The sequence below is a fragment of the Oncorhynchus masou genome, chromosome 21 (genome assembly GCF_036934945.1).
Source record: "Oncorhynchus masou masou isolate Uvic2021 chromosome 21, UVic_Omas_1.1, whole genome shotgun sequence".
Classification (NCBI taxonomy): Eukaryota; Metazoa; Chordata; class Actinopteri; order Salmoniformes; family Salmonidae; genus Oncorhynchus; species Oncorhynchus masou.
Genome location: NC_088232.1, coordinates 44,899,678 through 44,917,954, shown reverse-complemented (window position 1 = coordinate 44,917,954; position 18,277 = coordinate 44,899,678). Strand labels below are relative to the sequence as shown.

Genomic DNA, 18,277 nt, shown 5'->3' with positions numbered 1-18,277 from the left:
CACCATGAAGCATCCTTTACTGTCCTATCCAACCATTTTCTGTTCTGACAAAACTATAAATCCTATTTGTCAATTTCTATTTTTTATCATTCATGGGAAGTTATATTACTGACACAGTAGCAGCAGTATTACACTAACAGGAAATGTAGCCTAGTGGTTCGAGCGGCAGTTAACCCACTGTTCATAGACCATCATTGTAAATAAGAATGTGTTAACAGACAGTGTTAACAGAAGGCCCATATGGGACTCTCTTCCTGGTGTAATGTGCAGTAACTGAAGTGTGGGTCTGAAGTAGACTGCCTCCCCACTTGACGACTTAACCCCCTGGGAGGCCCAGATAAGCTGCAAAAGACAAGCAGCAAGATAATGAAAAGCACTAGAGGTGAATAAATACAGAAATTCTGACTACACACTCACATAGGCACAGTGGCATTAATGAGTTTGAGTGAGAATCACAAGATCTCATCTGTCAGGCTGCCAACATCTGCCCACATATCTGTGACCACATGCTACTCTATGCCACATCTGTAACCACTATGCCACTCTATGTATTCATCTCTCTATGCATGAGAGCGTAAACAATATTTGATGCTTGACACTCACACCCACACATAAAACTATACCAACTAAAATGACCCTGAATGACACGAACAAACACGCAGACAAGAGCACACGCGCAGTCACACACAAGTATGTACATTCGTACACCATACGGAAACGCATCCTGGATGAAAAAAATACAAAATAAAAAAGTTGGTTCTTAAATACAAAACTCTGGTCTGAATCGTCCTACACTGTGACACATAGGACCGGGTACCGGAGACAGTGACTGATTGGATGTGTCAGCTGAGGACGGTGTGATCATACTGACAGCTAGCCTGAGTGGGACCTTTTAACCAGACAGTGGAGTTAGAGTTTGTGTTGAGGTATATTGTTTGTTACATATTTGGTGTAAGGTTGTATGGACAGGTGGGGTATTGAAGATTGGTGTTTTGTGGTCAGATTTGGGATAGTGTTAAGGTTATGTCATGGGAACTGTCACTGCATCATCAGTGCTGTGCTCAGGTTTAGTCCGTTTATGGTTAGGCTAATGGCGGATACCATTGCGTGTTTAGGTTTGGTGTAGTAAGGGTCAGTGTTATCATATTATCATTCAGGTTTATTGTTAAGTTTCAGGTCCAAGGGGGAATGCAGGACTCCGTGCCAGCCCAACGCAGCATTAAACATCACCAGGCCAGATTGAAGTGGCCCACGGCCCGGAGAGCGAGAGGAACAAATCAATGCTGAATCAATGGGCTTACTTCATTCCAGCAGCTCCAAGATGGGAGTTTCTAAAGACTATTGGGCTTATTTAGCATTTACTATATTAGCCTACGTCTTGGCCTATGTACTTCAAACGATCATCACCGAATACAAAAACTCCACCCATGTGCAATGGGACCACTCCCATTACCCCTGTTTGTGTTGCTCTTCTGAGGAACACTTGCAAGACCAGAGTCATAGTCAAGTTGCCATGCGACACATCCAACTGCAGAACCAGCCAACTGTCCACTCTGTCACAGGGCAGACATGTCTCGGAGGTGACGGTTTTATCAGTGCCATTTCAACCGGCAGGGAACAAAAAGCCAACCCGTTGCTCGTGTTTCCAGCCAATGAGCTGGCAGCGAGCCTCGGCCCAAAGCACTTAGCATTCCCAAGCAGTGCGGTACCTTGCCTGGACCTCCGCCGCCTCCCGATGCCCCGACCCACAATTAATCACGCCTCATAACCCCTCCAATTACCCTAATATAATAGGACAGAAATCAGGGCAATTTGCTGCAGAGTGCATAATATACCCATGTGTGGGAAAATGGGCTTTTTTCTGTTGCCTGCCAGGCAGCAGGTAGGTTGGTTATGTCATTTCTTTCACAGGCCTTGCCACACAAAGGGATGGTGGTTCAGGCTTCAATAGCAACATGGTATGAATAACACAGCTTTTCATGTGGGCACTCTTTATCACCGTGTCCTTCACTCGCTTTGTCACCTCTCCCTCTCGATCGCTTATACTCCCTCTATTGTCAGGTTCTCCATTTCAAAAGTCTTATCTGAATGGAGGTTGGAATCAGTAGCGCGCCAGACTTTCTGCATATACAACGTTTCGAGTTATAGACAAAGTATCATCAGCAAAACAGTTTTTGGGATTCATTAAATACATGTCAATCCTCAGCTAAAAATAAATGCAAAGTACATTCATACAAACGGTATGCCACCTCCCCTTCCACAAGTCAGTGTGTTATAACAGGCAGAGAGAGCAGAGGACAACCTCTCTAGAACATTCCCCAACCTTTCTCCAGGCACATTCAACAGGTGAATGAACAGACAAGTTGAACATTACCCAGGAGAAAATAGCTCTGCTGTCACAACAGCAACTGAATGAAAAGTCAATGTGTGTAGCCGAGAACTAAACACAGTGTGTGTGAATCACAACACCCACATGCAGTTGACTTCTTCCTTCACCAAAACAGTCATTGACACCATGGCATTTCTATCAAATTTCATTGGTCACATACTTAGCAAAAGTTATTGCGGGTGTAGTGAAATTCTTGTTAAACAATGGCCATAACTATATGGATATTACAATAGTTGAAAATAGTGTTGTACTTTGCACATTGAGGAGCTAGGCTACTCCACTAACAAGGTGGTTTTCAGATGAAGTGCAGTCAGGGGATTAGGAACGGTTGTATATGCATGTTTGTTCTGCTCCATTTGAAGTCTACAGGAGATGGATTTGCTCTCGTGGGGCTTGCTAGCATTTCTAGCACCAGCCTCCACTGGGTTTAATGCTTCCCAGGAAATTCCATTCTAATCTGCCTGGTGAGGTGTCTGGACAAAGGCAGCAGGATGGACGTGGAGAGGGAGGCTGATATGAAGGAGGAAGGGATGAGTAAGCAGAGAGAGATGGAGGGAGGGATGACTGAGGAGAGCGATTGAGAAGGAGATAAAGTAGGAGAGATTTGATACTGTAAATAATACAGTCTATTCTCTCTACATACTTTATTCGAAAAAATATAACCTTGTCTATCCCCCCGAACTCAGTCTCCCCCCGAACTCAGTCTCCTCTCCTCTCACCCCATCTTTAGCTACTTCTAATTTTGCCCATTTCTTTTAGTCAAGCAGACTTTGCGTTACCACTCCTCTCAGCCCTGAAGCAAACACTTAAGATGTTGATGAGAAAGATCGAGAAATGCCAGCCCTAACAAGGGTGCATCACGTCTTGCCAGGCTTCTTTCCCTATACTCGACTTGAGTGGGGTGAGTCACTGACGTTCTCTATTTATTTATGGATTTTTTATTTATTTAACTAGGCAAGTCAGTTAAGAACAAATTCTTATTTACAATGACGGCCTACAGGGGAACAGTGGGTTAACTACCTTGTCAGTGCAGGGATTCGATCTCGCAACCTTACGGTTACTGGCCCAATGCGCTAACCACTAGGCTACCTGCCGCCCCTACACTCTAACCACTAGGCCACCTGCCGCCCCTTCATTCATCTTCCTGCCCGGTCTTGCTCCCCCTCAGGGTTGTGTTGTGGGGGAGATCTTCATAGGCTATACTCAGCCTTGTCTCAGGGTAGTAAGTTGGCCATGTACTCTTGATATCCCCCTGGTGGTGTGGGAGCTGTGCTTTTGCCAAGTGGGTGGGGTTATATCCTGCCTGGTTGGCACTATCCCAGGGTATTGTCGGACAGAGCCACAATGTCCCTCAACCAACCCCCCCCACCCCACGTCTCAGCTAAAAATGTTCTCCGGCAAACTGTTAATTTTGGAGAAAAATCCTTATAATTTCATTCACATAGGTGGTCTCCACTGAGCCATTTACTCCCCATAACCACTTTCACTCTAAGGACGGCAGACTTCAAGCTGACAATGTAGAGCTGGTCTCTGTTGATTTCTGTGTATGACCACAGCCATAGTAATCAGGCAGTAGTGATACATGAAACTGTACACATACGGAAAGCTGTTCACGGACCTCTAAATACCTGTTATGGTAATGACGGGCTCAGTCTATTCAAAATGTGTGTGGGTTCTAATAGACAAACGCATCTGCAAGCTCAGCACCCACGTGACCAAGTTAAAGCTCAACCAACTCCACAAAAAGGTTGAGTACGGCAAATGCTGAGGCTGAACTTCACAACCAGGCCCTGCTTTGAGGTGTGGTCCAATCAATCTCAGCTCAGCTCGGATGACCACCACATTCCCCAGCTTCCTAGAACCTCACAGCAACACTGACCTGGAACACCAGGAAATTAAAAAATTGAGGGCTTCGTTTGTTTTGAAATGTCACCTCTGAATACGATTAAAGTGGACGGTTACCGAGTGCACAATTACGGAGTGGATAATTACTGAGCATATTACAATTAGGACCCTCTACTGCACTGTTGCGGTCATCGTGATGGATATTGGAGCTGGGGTATTTTTTAAAACCTTCCCTTAGGAGAGAGCTTTCACTTCTTTCCACACCTGACCTCACAGCCTTGCCCTTCAGTAAAAATAACCACAGAAGATGGCTGGGGGGGTGATAGCTGGCTGAATGGCTCAGACTGTTTGGAGGGAGGGAGGGGTGGGGGCATGGACACAGATGGGCGCCTGAGGGGGTAGTGCCATCACCATCAGGAGTCTCTTCAGCGCCCACAGAACAACGCTCTGCAACCTGAACTAAAACAATCATGGTGAACCAAGGCCATTATCCTCCCTCATATATATTGAAATTACACTTAATCAAAAATCCTATGTTAAAGATGAATTGCAACAGCTGGGCACAAGGCCAAGTCCTTCCTGTTGCGGGGTAAACATCCTGGAACACCACTCTAAAAAGGCCAATAACCTTCCACTGCAGTTCAATTCAATTCATCAGCCTTGTGACAAGACGGACTACGTCAGTATAGAGTGTTATTGATTTGTTTTCTGAAAGCAATGCTTTATGCAAAGCCACAACGTCATGTGTTGGCATGACGTGTTCACTGGAGACTTGATTCAGACAATCTTGGACTTGTTACTACAGCTGCCAGTGAATGAGCAGTTTATTTCACATTGAATAGAAACATGACTCACTTGTGCATGTGCTCCAGCCCAGCGAACATCATGATACTGTAGGTCAGGCCACTCTGGACAAGGAAATGTAAGGCGTACCTGTTGAGAAAAAGAAGTGACAAGGGGTCAGAACCTAACATTCACCCCCGCCTCTCTCTTCCCGCCGCCTCGCTCCTCTCCCCTCCCCCCCGCCTCGCCTCCACGCCTCTCCCCTCCACGCCTCTCCCCTCCACGCCGCAGTCTCTCACCACCGACAGACTGTGCACTTTCAAGGGCGTGATGAACCAACACGTTCCCAAAGGTGAAATGACACAATGTGTTACCAACAAAACTGCAGGGGGCACCTCCGAAACTATCATGGGGACTGTCAATTTATCCAAGGTGTACTGCCATTGGATAGCAGCAACTACCATATATACACTGTAGTATGGATGGTCAGATCACATGGGCATTTAAGAGGGCTGGTAGTCCCAAAGAAAGATGGAGTACATTTAGACCTCCTGTGGTGGTTATCACTATAATACACAGGCCTGTTCATATGATAGTGTTGGCTTCTCTGGTATTCTGTCACCATGTCAGCCAGGAGTGGTGCAGGACAAAGGAAGGCCCTAAGGGCTGAATCTTGATAAAGTCCAACTCGGGATAAAGAACACTGATGTCTGATTATAGCCCCATGATGAACGCATGATAAGCACACAGCAAGGAGGTGTGTTCTGGAGGACAGGATTCCAAAAGGCCCTTTTTCTCCCCTCTATCTACGGACTGGTGGATGATCTGAGGGCAGATAACAGAGTGAAACAATGCTGTACTCAAGGACACGTCTACTTTGTTTCTGCCTCCAGGCTCCAACTAGCCGACAGCTATCCTCAGTCCCTTCTGCAACACCGGAGATGTACTTGACCGAAGCAACTCCAACTCTCCAGAATGATATGGGGGGAAAAAAGAGGGTATAATGTGATGGTCAAATATCTACAGTAGCGATGCACGATATAGCAGTAAGCATATCGGAACCGGCCGATATTAGCTAAAAATGCCAACATCGACCCGATATCTAGTTTAACACCGACATGCAAAACCGATGTCAAAGCTGACATGCGTACCTTTATACAACGTAGGTAGATGACGTAATGACGCCAATCGAAATGTAACGCTACACGTGCAACAGAGCATTCCTGAACTAGCCCACAATGTTTGCTGTGTGGATCGAGCAGTCAACAAGTCAAGCAGTCATTTGAAAGAGTAAGACATTTTCAGCGAGACAACTCAAAGGCGCCAAGACAAATGGAATTCATTGCCCTTGACAATCAACCATTCTCTGCCATGGGTGATGTTGGCTTTCGCCAACTGGTCGAGCACCAGTACCCACTATCAAGTGCTCTATTTTTCAGATGTTGCCCTACTGGAGTTACACAGTAAGTGTCACTGCTAAAAAATGTAAACACTATGTTACTGCTATTAGCTTCACGGCTGATATTTGGACCAGCGATACCAGCCCCACGAGCATGCTGAGTCTGACAGCACAGTGGGTCAACAAGGATTTCATACTGAAGTCGTATAGCATGTTCATGAACGTGCTGGTTGTCATACCGCTGCTGCCATTTGAGAACATGAACACACTAGCTAAGCTCCATTCAAACAACTGACTGGAGAAATAAGCTCATCAACTGCGCCTGCAGCAGACATGATACCCTCTGTCATGGAATTAAAACACCTGCTCAACAAAGCGAGTAGGTTGCATTCTCTTTACGGTGTCGCCACCATGCTCGATGCTAGGTACAAGGGCCGCTACTTCCATGCTCGATGCTAGGTACAAGGGCCGCTACTTCCATGCTCGGTACAAGGGCCGCTACTTCCATGCTCGGTACAAGGGCCGCTACTTCCATGCTCGGTACAAGGGCCGCTACTTCCATGCTCGATGCTCGGTACAAGGGCCGCTACTTCCATGCTCGATGCTAGGTACAAGGGCCGCTACTTCCATGCTCGATGCTAGGTACAAGGGCCGCTACTTCCATGCTCGATGCTAGGTACAAGGGCCGCTACTTCCATGCTCGATGCTAGGTACAAGGGCCGCGACTTCCATGCTCGATGCTAGGTACAAGGGCCGCGACTTCCATGGTCCTGCAAGGGCCGCGACTTCCATGCTCGATGCTCGGTACAAGGGCCGCTACTTCCATGCTCGATGCTAGGTACAAGGGCCGCTACTTCCATGCTCGATGCTAGGTACAAGGGCCGCTACTTCCATGCTCGATGCTAGGTACAAGGGCCGCTACTTCCATGCTCGATGCTAGGTACAAGGGCCACTACTTCCATGCTCGATGCTAGGTACAAGGGCCGCTACTTCCATGCTCGATGCTAGGTACAAGGGCCGCTACTTCCATGCTCGATGCTAGGTACAAGGGCCGCTACTTCCATGCTCGATGCTAGGTACAAGGGCCGCTACTTCCATGCTCGATGCTAGGTACAAGGGCCGCTACTTCCATGCTCGATGCTAGGTACAAGGGCCGCTACTTCCATGCTCGATGCTAGGTACAAGGGCCGCTACTTCCATGCTCGATGCTAGGTACAAGGGCCGCGACTTCCATGCTCGATGCTATGTACAAGGGCCGCGACTTCCATGCAGACAAGAGACAGGGTTTACGTGAAATGTTACATTCACAGCTGGACAAGATGGAAACGGACACAGTGACAGTTCGCACCGATGAAGAGAGGCTACGGAAAGACGGAGCTGAAACTTCACTGCTTGACATGTGAAGAAATAATGGTTGAAAATGAAACTGAACAACGAAACAGCACAGCAAGTAAGTGAAAGAAATAGGTTTTGATGAAGTTTTCCTGGTGATGGGGACATATGTGAATGCCCCAAACAAATATTTTTGGTCTGTGTGTAACTTCTATATAACTAGGCAAGTCAGTTAAGAACAAAATATTATTTACAATGACGGCCTACCCCGGCCAAACTCAGACGACGCTGAGCCAATTGTGCGCAGCCCTATGGGACTCCCAATCACAGCCAGATATGATAAAGCCTGGATTCGAACCAGGGACTGTAATGTCGCCTCTTGAACTGAGATGCAGTGCCTTAAACAACTGCGTCCATGTGCGTGTTAAGTAGTTAACTTTTAAGCATTCTAGTACAGTTATCGGTATCGTTTATTTTGGCAAGGAAAATATCGGTATTGGACAAAAAAAATACGTCATATCGGTGCATCACTAATCCACAGCAGCATGACGGTGGACAAATATCCAAATACACTCAGCAAAAGAAGAAGAAAACTGTTTCCCATGCTGCTTCATTGACCCATAAACAATTAATGAACATGCACCTGTGGAACGGTCGTTAAGACACTAACAGCTTACAGACGGTAGGCAATTAAGGTCACAGTTATGAAAAGTTAGGACACTAAAGAGACCTTTCTACCGACTCTGAAAAACACCAAAAGAAAGATGCCCACTGTATTGTAGGCCTGTTGTAAATGCAGGTTCTCACCAGCAACATCGCCTATGGGCACAAACCCATCGTCACAGGACCAGACAGGACTGGCAAAAAGTGCTCTTCACTGACGAGTCGCGGTTTTGTCTCACCAGGGGGAGATGGTCGGATTTGCGTTTATCGTCGAAGGAATGGGCGTAACACCAACGCCTGTACTCTGGAGCGGGAGCGATTTGAAAGTGGAAGGTCCGTCAAGGTCTGGGGCAGTGTGTCACAGCATCATCGGACAGAGCTTGTTGTCATTGCAGGCAATCTCAACGCTGTGCGTTACATAGAAAACATCCTCCTATCTCATGTGGTACCCTTTTCTGCAGGCTCATACTGACATGACAATGCCACCAGCCATACTGCTCGTTCTGTGCGTGATTTCCTGCAAGACAGGAATGTCAGTGTTCTGACATGCCCAGCAAAGAGCCTGGATCTCAATCCTGTCAAGCATATCTGGGACCTGTTGGATCAGAGGGTGAGGGGCTAGGGCCATGCACCCCAGAAATGTTTGGGAACTTGCAGGTGCCTTGGTGGAAGAGTGGGGTGACATGCCACAGCAAGAACTGGCAAATCTGGTGCAGTCCATGAGGAGGAGATGCACTGCAGTACTTAATGCAGCTGGTGGCAACACCAGATACAGACTGTTACTTTTGACCCCCCCCCCCCGTTCAGGGACACATTATTCCATTTCTGTTAGTCACATGTCTGTGGAACTTGTTCAGTTTATGTCTCAGATGTTGACTATTGTGTTCATACAAATATTTACACCTTAAGTTTGCTGAAAATAGTACACAGTAGTATGACGTGACAACGATCCAAATACAGTACCAGTCAAAAGTTGACACCTACTCATTCAAGTACATTGTATACTAATAGTGAAGACATCAACACTATGAAACACAAACGGAATCATGTAGTGACCAAAAGAAAGTGTTAAATCAAAATATATTTTACAGTTCAGATTCTTCAAAGTAGCCACCACTCTTGACATTCTCTCAACTAGCTTCACCTGGAATGCTTCTCCAACAGTATGCTGTGGTAGCCATGCTGGTTAAGTGTGCCTTGAATTCTAAATAAATCAGTCACCCACAAAGTATTCCTCTCACCATCACACCTCCAGCTTCCCGGTGGGAACCACACATGGGGAGATCATCCGTTCACGTACAGTAGTCTGCATCTCAAAGAAACGCAGTTGGACACAAACATTGACATTTTGGACTCATCAGACCAAAAGACACATTTCCACCGGTCTAATGTCCATCGCTCATGTTTCTTGGCCCAAGCAAGTCTCTTCTTATTATTGGTGTCCTTTAGTAGTGGTTTCTTTGCAGCAATTCGACCATGAAGGCCTGATTCACGCAGTCTCCTCTGAGATGTGTCTGTTACTTGAACTCTGAAGCATTTATTTGGGCTGTAATCTGAGACTGCTAACTCTGAACTTATCCTCTGCAGCAGAGGTAACTCTGGGTCTTCCTTTCCTGTGGTGGTCCTCATGAGAGCCAGTTTCATCATAGCACTTTATGGTTTTTGCGACTGCACTTAAAGAAACTTTCAAAGATCTTGACATTTTCCGGATTGACTGACCTTCATGTCTTAAAGTCATGATGGACTGTCGTTTCTCGTTGCTTATTTGAGCTGTTATTGCCATAATATGGACTTGGTGTTTTACCAAATAGGGCTTTCTTCTGTATACCCCCCTACTATTAAGGAAAGAAATTCTACAAATTAACTTAAGGCACACCTGTTAATTGAAATGCATTCCAGGAAGCTCGTTGAGAGAATACCAAGAGTGTGCAAAGCTGTCAAGGCAAATGGTGGCCATTTGAAGAATCTCAAACATATTTTGTTTAACCCTTCATGATTCCAAATGTGTTATTTCACAGTTGAGTCTTCACTATTATTCTAAAATGTAGAAAAGAGTAAAAATAAAGAAAGACCCTAGACTGACTAGGTGTGTCCAAGCCTTTGACTGGGACTGTATATCTACAGTACACAGCAGTATGAGGGACTTGGTAAGTCCCCGAGGGCGTTGTGTGTCCTCACAGTCTGAAGTACAGCAGAGGAATGGAGTTAGTGTGCGTCATTCAGAGTCAATATGTCAGACAGAATTGAGTGGTAGCAGGACTGTGGGAAGAGAAGGAGTAAAAGTAAGTCAGTTCATGCCTTCTGGGAGTGCTAGAAAGTCCGGAAGCTATGGGCAGTTAGAATGCTGTCTGTCAGAAGTTTTACAATGGATGTTGACTTCTAATCCGTCTATCTGCACATCTCAAGACATGGCATACGAGGGTGCAGTGAGATACCCAATGGGGTTGGACAATATTTATTTCCGTCACTTATATTGCAGAAGCTATTACTTAAATACAAGAGGTCAAATGACACTCCAATGTTAAGAGAATGGAAAACTAATACTTTATTATTTAAATATTAGAATAAATCTGGCTACAGACAGAAACACCACAATGTGAAGTCATATGGGGGAAGAGTCTAACAAGCATTAGAAACAACATTGGGTGTGGATACCGTGGGAACATGTGGGTCTGAGCAGGTGGGATGTCATTCATGTTTGTTGAAATGTAAATGTTAAAGTTGTCTGTTTTTGTCAAAGTATGTTTTTTTTATTGAAAAAAATATAAATATATATATATAAAACCAAAAAGGAATGGCTTGTCAGTGATTGTCAAACTAAAGTGATATGAATGAATGCAGTTTATGGTCCTACTGTCATCTACATTCTAAAGCCGTGAAGGTGCATTTCACAGATGACTAACAACACAAAATTTGATCTGACCACAACAGTATCACCTTACCATCAATATGATGTACCGATGGTGGCAGCACATGATCCAACATGCACAGAGCCGCTGCCATGGTGGAATGACGCAGTTAACGTTTCACACACACTTAGGGTTCTCTCTCGGTGTTTACAGGAAAATGCTAAGGGGCACACTGCCAAGGGACAGCAGGTTGTTTACAACAGGCCCAACGGCTTCCTAATTGGATATCAATTGCCTCTGCATCGACCAGTTTGCCTTGGCACGTAAAGGATGGAGGGAGGGCGACAGAGGCAGGAGAGATGGGTGGAGGGAGGGAGAGACAGACGGACGACAGGGGTGAGGGGGAGGCTCAGAGACACAGGGGAAGAAAGGCGTGACGGAGAGAGAAGAGTGCGAGAAGCAGGAAGGGCCGAGGAAGGGAGAGATGGAGGGAACCAGGGACAAGAGAAAGAATTTCAGGAAGAGAGGTGAAAAGATGTGACAGTAACAGCACTCACCAGCCGAAGCAGAAGAGAGCCAGGTAGAAGCCCAGTAGCGTGGCCACCACATGTCTGATGAAGGGACTGGTCTTACTGGGGTGGAGATACAGACGAAACCAGAAGGCTGTCAACAGGGCAAACAGCTGACACACCACAAAGTTCACCTGGGAGAGGAGACACAAGGAAATAATCAAAACTTTAGTGAGTTTTGTACAAACAACTTCTAATACCAGGTCAGACTAAGAACCATCACTAGCCGTGTTACCAGGTGATGCACCTACACACACACACACACCGCTGCTGTCCCATGTCATACAGACTAGTTTTGTACAACCACTAGACACTTCGTTTCACACAGAATATTTCAGTACTTTATTCCTGACATAGTTCATTCTGGTGCTCAAAAAGTATGTTTATTTATTTATTACTGCAAATGACTGTCCTATCCTTTTTAAATTGTCATCAGGTGTTACCTTTAAATAACTATAACGAGGATATTTATTTTAACTAGGCAAGTCCGTTAAGAACAAATTCATATTTACAATGACGGCCTACTGGGGTACAGTGGGTTTAACTGCCTTGTTCAGGGGCAGAACGACAGATTTTTACCTTGTCAGCTCGGGGATTCGATCCAGCAACCTTTCGTTACTGGCCCAACGCTCCAACCACTAGGCTACCTGCCGCCCCAGTACAAGGAGTACCAGTACCGAGTCAATGTGCAGAGGTACAAGGTAGTTGAAGTAATATGTACATTTAGGTAGGGGTAAAAGTGACTAGGCAATCAGCATAGATACAGGGCAGCAGCAGCATATGTGAAGGGTGTGAAGCATCAATATGCATGTGTTTTGTGTGTGTGAGCATATGTAGAAATGTCAGTGTAGTATGTGTGTGTAGAGTCAAGTGAGTGAGCCAGTGCAAGAGCGAGTCAGAACAAATAAGGGGGGGGGGGGTCTATGAAAAGTCTGGGGGCCATTTGATCCACAGTCTTGTGGCTTTGGTGTGGAAGCTGTTAAGAAGACTTTTGGGCCCAGACTTGGCGCTCCGGTACCGCTTGTCATGAAGTAGCAGAGATCACAGTCTGACTTGGGAGGCTGGAGTCTGACAATTGTTGGGGCCATTTATTTAGGGCAGTGCGGAGTGCAACAGAGATTGCGTCACCGGTGGATCTGTTGGAGAGGGTCCAGGGTGTCTGGGTTGATGCTGTTCATGTGAGCCGTCACCAGCCTTTCATGGCTACAGACAGGTTACATTGACGTTCTTGGGCACAGGGACTATGGTGGTCTGCTTGAAACATGTAGGTATTACAGACTGGGTCAGGGAGAGGTTGTAAATGTCAGTGAAGACACTTGCCACGTTTACATTGGGTAACTAGTTTTGTACAAAGAAATGTAACATACAAAACAGAACACTGATTGTATTGAAAAGTGCAACAGCAAACATGTATATACGGTAGGTGATTAAAAACCACCGTTGTATTGAAAAGTGGAACTGCAAACAGTTATCCATTACTGCAGTCAGGTAACAGATTATTATTTATTATTATTATTATTATTAGTATTATTACTAACTATGTAAGGCAACATGGACTATGAACTGATACTTGGAGAATGAAGTAAATGTTTAGTCTCTTCTCACAACAACTAATCAATTTATTTGATCTCTCTAACAAATCAACTTGCTTTTAAGGTAAGGGTTTAGGGGTAGGAACATCCCAAAAAGCCCAGATACCACTAACCCTCTTCCCGGATAGTGTCCGGGATGGTGTCAATAATATGTAGGGGTGATTTGTAATCCATTCTTTTTCTGGGTGAGTAACATGGTTCCAAATTTGGTAAAAGCCATCTTTTCTTTGACAATGCAGTAAGCCGTGTTACGTTTCATCTCTAGCTCCGTTAGCTCTGCCTGTTGACCGGCTTGGGTTGCCTGCCACCTGTTGCCGGTCAAATTTGGCTGCCTGGTGGTATAAATATTGATGTTGCTCCAACTCCGATGCATTTGATGTGCTTCTGGCTTAAGTTAAGTTTTAGCAACGACTCGTGTTTTAGGTTGCAAGACCCAAATGAGTCTCCCTGCTGCTTTTACGCCACACTTTGGACATTGGGATGCTGGATGTGCTCCTCCTTAGGCACTAGAATTGGCAAAAGCAACCCCTCTTGAAACACGTAGATGTTTGTTTTTTCTTTGAGGTGGTGGATCGGTAGCAGCATCTCCGACATTGTCATCATCGTTTTTTGTTACAGCTTGAATTCCAGTGCATTTCATTGTTGTTCTTGCTAGCTAGCTTGCTATAGAATGCCATTACTTAGCTCAGGGGGGAAAAAAGACTGCACAGTTCTGAGGGAAGGTTTTCATGAAAAGGGATTGTGCCGTTGTGTTCCCCACACGTGATTAATTTAATTAGCTACATTTAAATATTTCTAGCATTATGATTAGTTTGTTAACCATTATCAGACTGTGTTTGAGCAGTGAAAAGAAGTGTGTTGTGGCAAAATATCGTTACCCATTGAGTTTATTGGATAATTGTTTTGTTGCACGGTGCTCCCAAATTGAAAGTAGCGGAGACAGCTGCACAGAGTAGATGTGTAAATTATTCCAGTGTATATATGTATAGATTCCATTTTAATAACTGTTAAATCGGATTCATCCTTGATTCCTTGTTTTTATTTTGACTAATCATTTGTTTGACATTTTAATGCATTGTTAGGAGCTAGTAACATAGCATTTCGCTGTGCCCGCTATAACATCTGCTAAACTATGTATGCGACCAATGAACTTTTATTTGATTTACCATCCTAAATAAAATCATATTTTTTAACTGGAAGAGAGCAGTGCCTTTGTCGCTTCTGGAAAGAGAGACTATTACAGCACCGTGGCAGCTGGCACTACTACACAGGAGAATACACTGATAGAACCCAAGCTCTTTGATAAGGCTGTTTTCATGATAACCTCTTGAGTGTAGGGGGCAGTATTTTGATGTTTGGATGAATACGCGCCCAAATTATACTGCCTATTTCTCAGGCCCAGAATCTAGAATATGCATATAATTGTCAGATTAGGATAGAAAACACTCTAAAGGTTTCCAAAACTGTCTAAATATTGTCTGTGAGTATAACAGAACTGATATTAAAGGCGAAAACCTGAGGAAAATCAAACAAGTAAGTGGCCTCTATTTTGAAAGCTCCATGTTCCATAGCCTGCCTTCGCTCCATTTAAAAGGGATATCAACCAACAGCTTGGAGCAGCCATTTTGTCTCTCTCCTATTGAAGAAGCTACATTCCCGGTTGATATATTATCGATTATATATTGTAAAAACAACCTGAGGATTGATTATAAAAAAACATTTGAAATGTTTCTACGAACATTGCAGACACTATTTGTAATTTGTGTCTGCGATGTCGTGACCGCTCGAGCCTGTCGATTTCTGAACAAAACGCGCCAACCAAATGGAGGTATTTTTGATATAAAAAAATAATGTTTATGGAACAAAAGGAACATTTATTGTGTAACTGGGAGTCTCGTGAGTGCAAAAAAAATCTGAATATCTAAGGTAAGCAATTTAATTTATTGCTTTTCTGACTCGTTACAAATCTACTTGGCTACTAGCTGTTTAATATTTTGTCTACTAAGAGAGATGTTCTTACATAAATGCTTGGTATGCTTTCGCCGAAAAGCTTTATTGAAATCTGACACGCCAGGTGGATTATGAACAAGCTAAGCTGTGTTTTGCACTTGTGATTTCATGAAAATTAAATATTTTTAGTCATTTAATTTGAATTTGGCGCTCTGCAATTCAGCGGTGGTTGACGAAAATGATCCCACTAATGGGAAGGGTACATCAAGATGATAACTGGATAAAGCAGGCATAGAGGACACCTTTTTGTTCTTTGTAGAAACAGTTTGGTTTCCTCCTGTTTATTCTATGTTAACAAAGCCTTACATAAAAGCTACCAACATCAATGATCAACTCAACTTAAGACTGGTGACACTGTCACACACAGAGTATAGCCCATTTTATCAATTGTAGTAGGAACAATTATTTCAGAAGCCGGCATGTTGCTAAAGTCAACAGTAGGACCTCAACTATCGGTACCACCCAGTCTATCGCCTTTGCCTTTCCATGCATCATGGCACACTGGAGACAGTGTGCACAGTAACTGTGGTCACACCCAGGGCTGTGGCAGTCATGACATTTTGGCAGCCGGTGATTGTCAAGCAAATAACTGCCGGTCTCAAGGTAATTGACCTCAGTTACCGTAAACACATAAGCATCTCCTGGCTTCCACGCAAAGACTACAAGCCACTGATGCAGACCTTTAGAACATCTACGTTTTAAAAAGTCTAATAAATCCATGAAATATAGCCTACACAGTCACAATAAATCAACTTGTAGACAGGTCTAAAGAAACATGATACGAAGAAAATGTAGTCCATTTCAGAAGAACAGAATAGCATACTGAGTTGTCCTTATGTTAGGCCCTGATCTGGCTATGCCATATTGCTGTGGGCTACACCAGCTCATTTAGCAGACAAGATGTGCTTAGAATTCCATGGGATTATTTTATAGTATGAAGAATACAATTGAACATAGCGGAATAAAATCTCGACCCATTTGAGTGCACACATGTGGATATTCTGTGTTGAGCAGTTAAAAGAAACAGGTACTCCTATAGGCTTAATTTAGAGTGATTCATATAACTTTAGTTGTGATAGAATGTATTAAACATATAGCCCAACATTTGTAAGGCTGCATCTTGCAACTAATGAGGACTTGAAAAAGAATCGCATGAAAGGCATGGGTTTGGTTTTTTGTACAGGCAGTACACATTTAATCAGTCTCTCAATAACAATTTTTTAAAGCACTTGATAATGCCTCGAATTTCCAGGCGGCATCCCTTTTGTGTGGCCGAAATACCCCCTAAAAAAAACATGTCTATTGCAGCCAGTGGCCGTTGTGACCTTGGGAATTATAATAATTATATTCATCCCTTCTCACTCAAATGGCTCTCCATCACGTGACCGGGTCTCTCACACAGGCTACAAGTGAAGACAGACATCTGGGACACAACTGTGCGCATCCTTATCCAATTCCGAGGCGCATATTGTAGATATTGGAAGAGTAGGCCTAACAAACAGCAAAAGCATTAGCATGTCAATCTACTATCCACCATAATACAAAAGTTGACCTATTCTATTGTGTGTGAGAAATAAATATACCACACAGTCTGGGACAGTTGTGGGATGAGATAGATCCCAAATTAATACCACCACTAGCATCAAATAACCTTTTTTACTCAATGCTGCTGATGCAACAAATCAGAACGTTTAGTTTAAAATGTTGCTAAAATATTAGGCTATTTCTTCACATTATAAGCACATTAATGGGAAAATACGATTCAAGTGACCGCAAATGCCATTATACATGTAAAATGCTTTTATTATAACAAGGTGCATTTTTAATGTAAAAATTATTTCCCAAACTTTAAACTTACGTGCTGTTTATTTATGCCAGTTAGGCTCTACACCCGTTGTAAAGCAGATTAATGTGCTTAATTTTAAAGACGTTATTTGGCCACTTTAATTGTGATACATACCTTATCAAAACATAAAGGCCTATGGGCTAGGCTACATGAGGTGTCGACTACGTTTTGAAAAAAAATCACGCATTTCTCGCCTTGCCTCTCGCCTTATCACTGAAGTGATATGCTAATCGTCACCCATCGGACTATTTTTGATTTAATCCCGTCTTCGCATTTACTAAATAATGTGTGAATTTTAATTTATTTACAATGGACAATTATCATACACCTGTCTCGATACAGGGGCATCGGGACAAATACATGTCATCAACGAACTTATAAATAGGAGGATTTTTCATGCCAGCCAGGTAGGCTATACTCCTGTTGTATACGGATAAGCAATGCGCTTAATATTAGCAAAGTTGATAAATAAATATAGTAGGCCTAGCCTATAGAAAACCGATGGGGTCCTCTTTAAGAGGCCATCACTGTTTTCTCACACAATTGCATACCCTATAGAAATGTTGTTTGATTAGATTTGTGAATACATTTGCATTGATGTCAGAGTGATTAGAGTGACAGAGGGCTGAGTACCAGGCAGTTTGCATGTACAGTAGGCTACTTATGACCAGCATCAGAACTTGGAGAAGCCTAATTAGTGACTAAATGTGCACGTGGAATTTGACTGCCATCATGACCGCCGGTGTGGCGGTAACATGGTAACCATAACAGCCCTCGTCACACATCCAATCTACAATGACAAATACTAGTTGTATTGAGAGTACCACACCCTTTCTATTCCTAATGGTATTTCACTGTACCGTTCTCCCTCCCACATACAGTAGAGTATACCAAAGGGATGCTATAGTGGAGTACAATCAATCACTCAGAGAAAAATCCACCAGGACTCTGACTAAGCTATTTAAGCTAATGTGGTGGGTGGGGACTGTATGTGCGCGTG

At 43.9% G+C, this 18,277-nt stretch overlaps 1 protein-coding gene across 1 annotated transcript in view; it reads right to left on the bottom strand.

Annotated features, from left to right (window-relative positions):
- The window catches only part of LOC135508406 (lysophospholipid acyltransferase 2-like), a 78,634-nt gene that overhangs the window by 20,723 nt on the left and 39,634 nt on the right, over positions 1-18,277 (bottom strand). Inside the window, exons 2-3 of the mRNA XM_064928567.1 lie at positions 11,818-11,963; positions 5,090-5,167 (exon numbers count right to left, since the gene is read on the bottom strand). Coding sequence (XP_064784639.1) covers positions 5,090-5,167; positions 11,818-11,963 — 224 coding nt within the window. The remainder of the gene's footprint in view (positions 1-5,089; positions 5,168-11,817; positions 11,964-18,277) is intronic.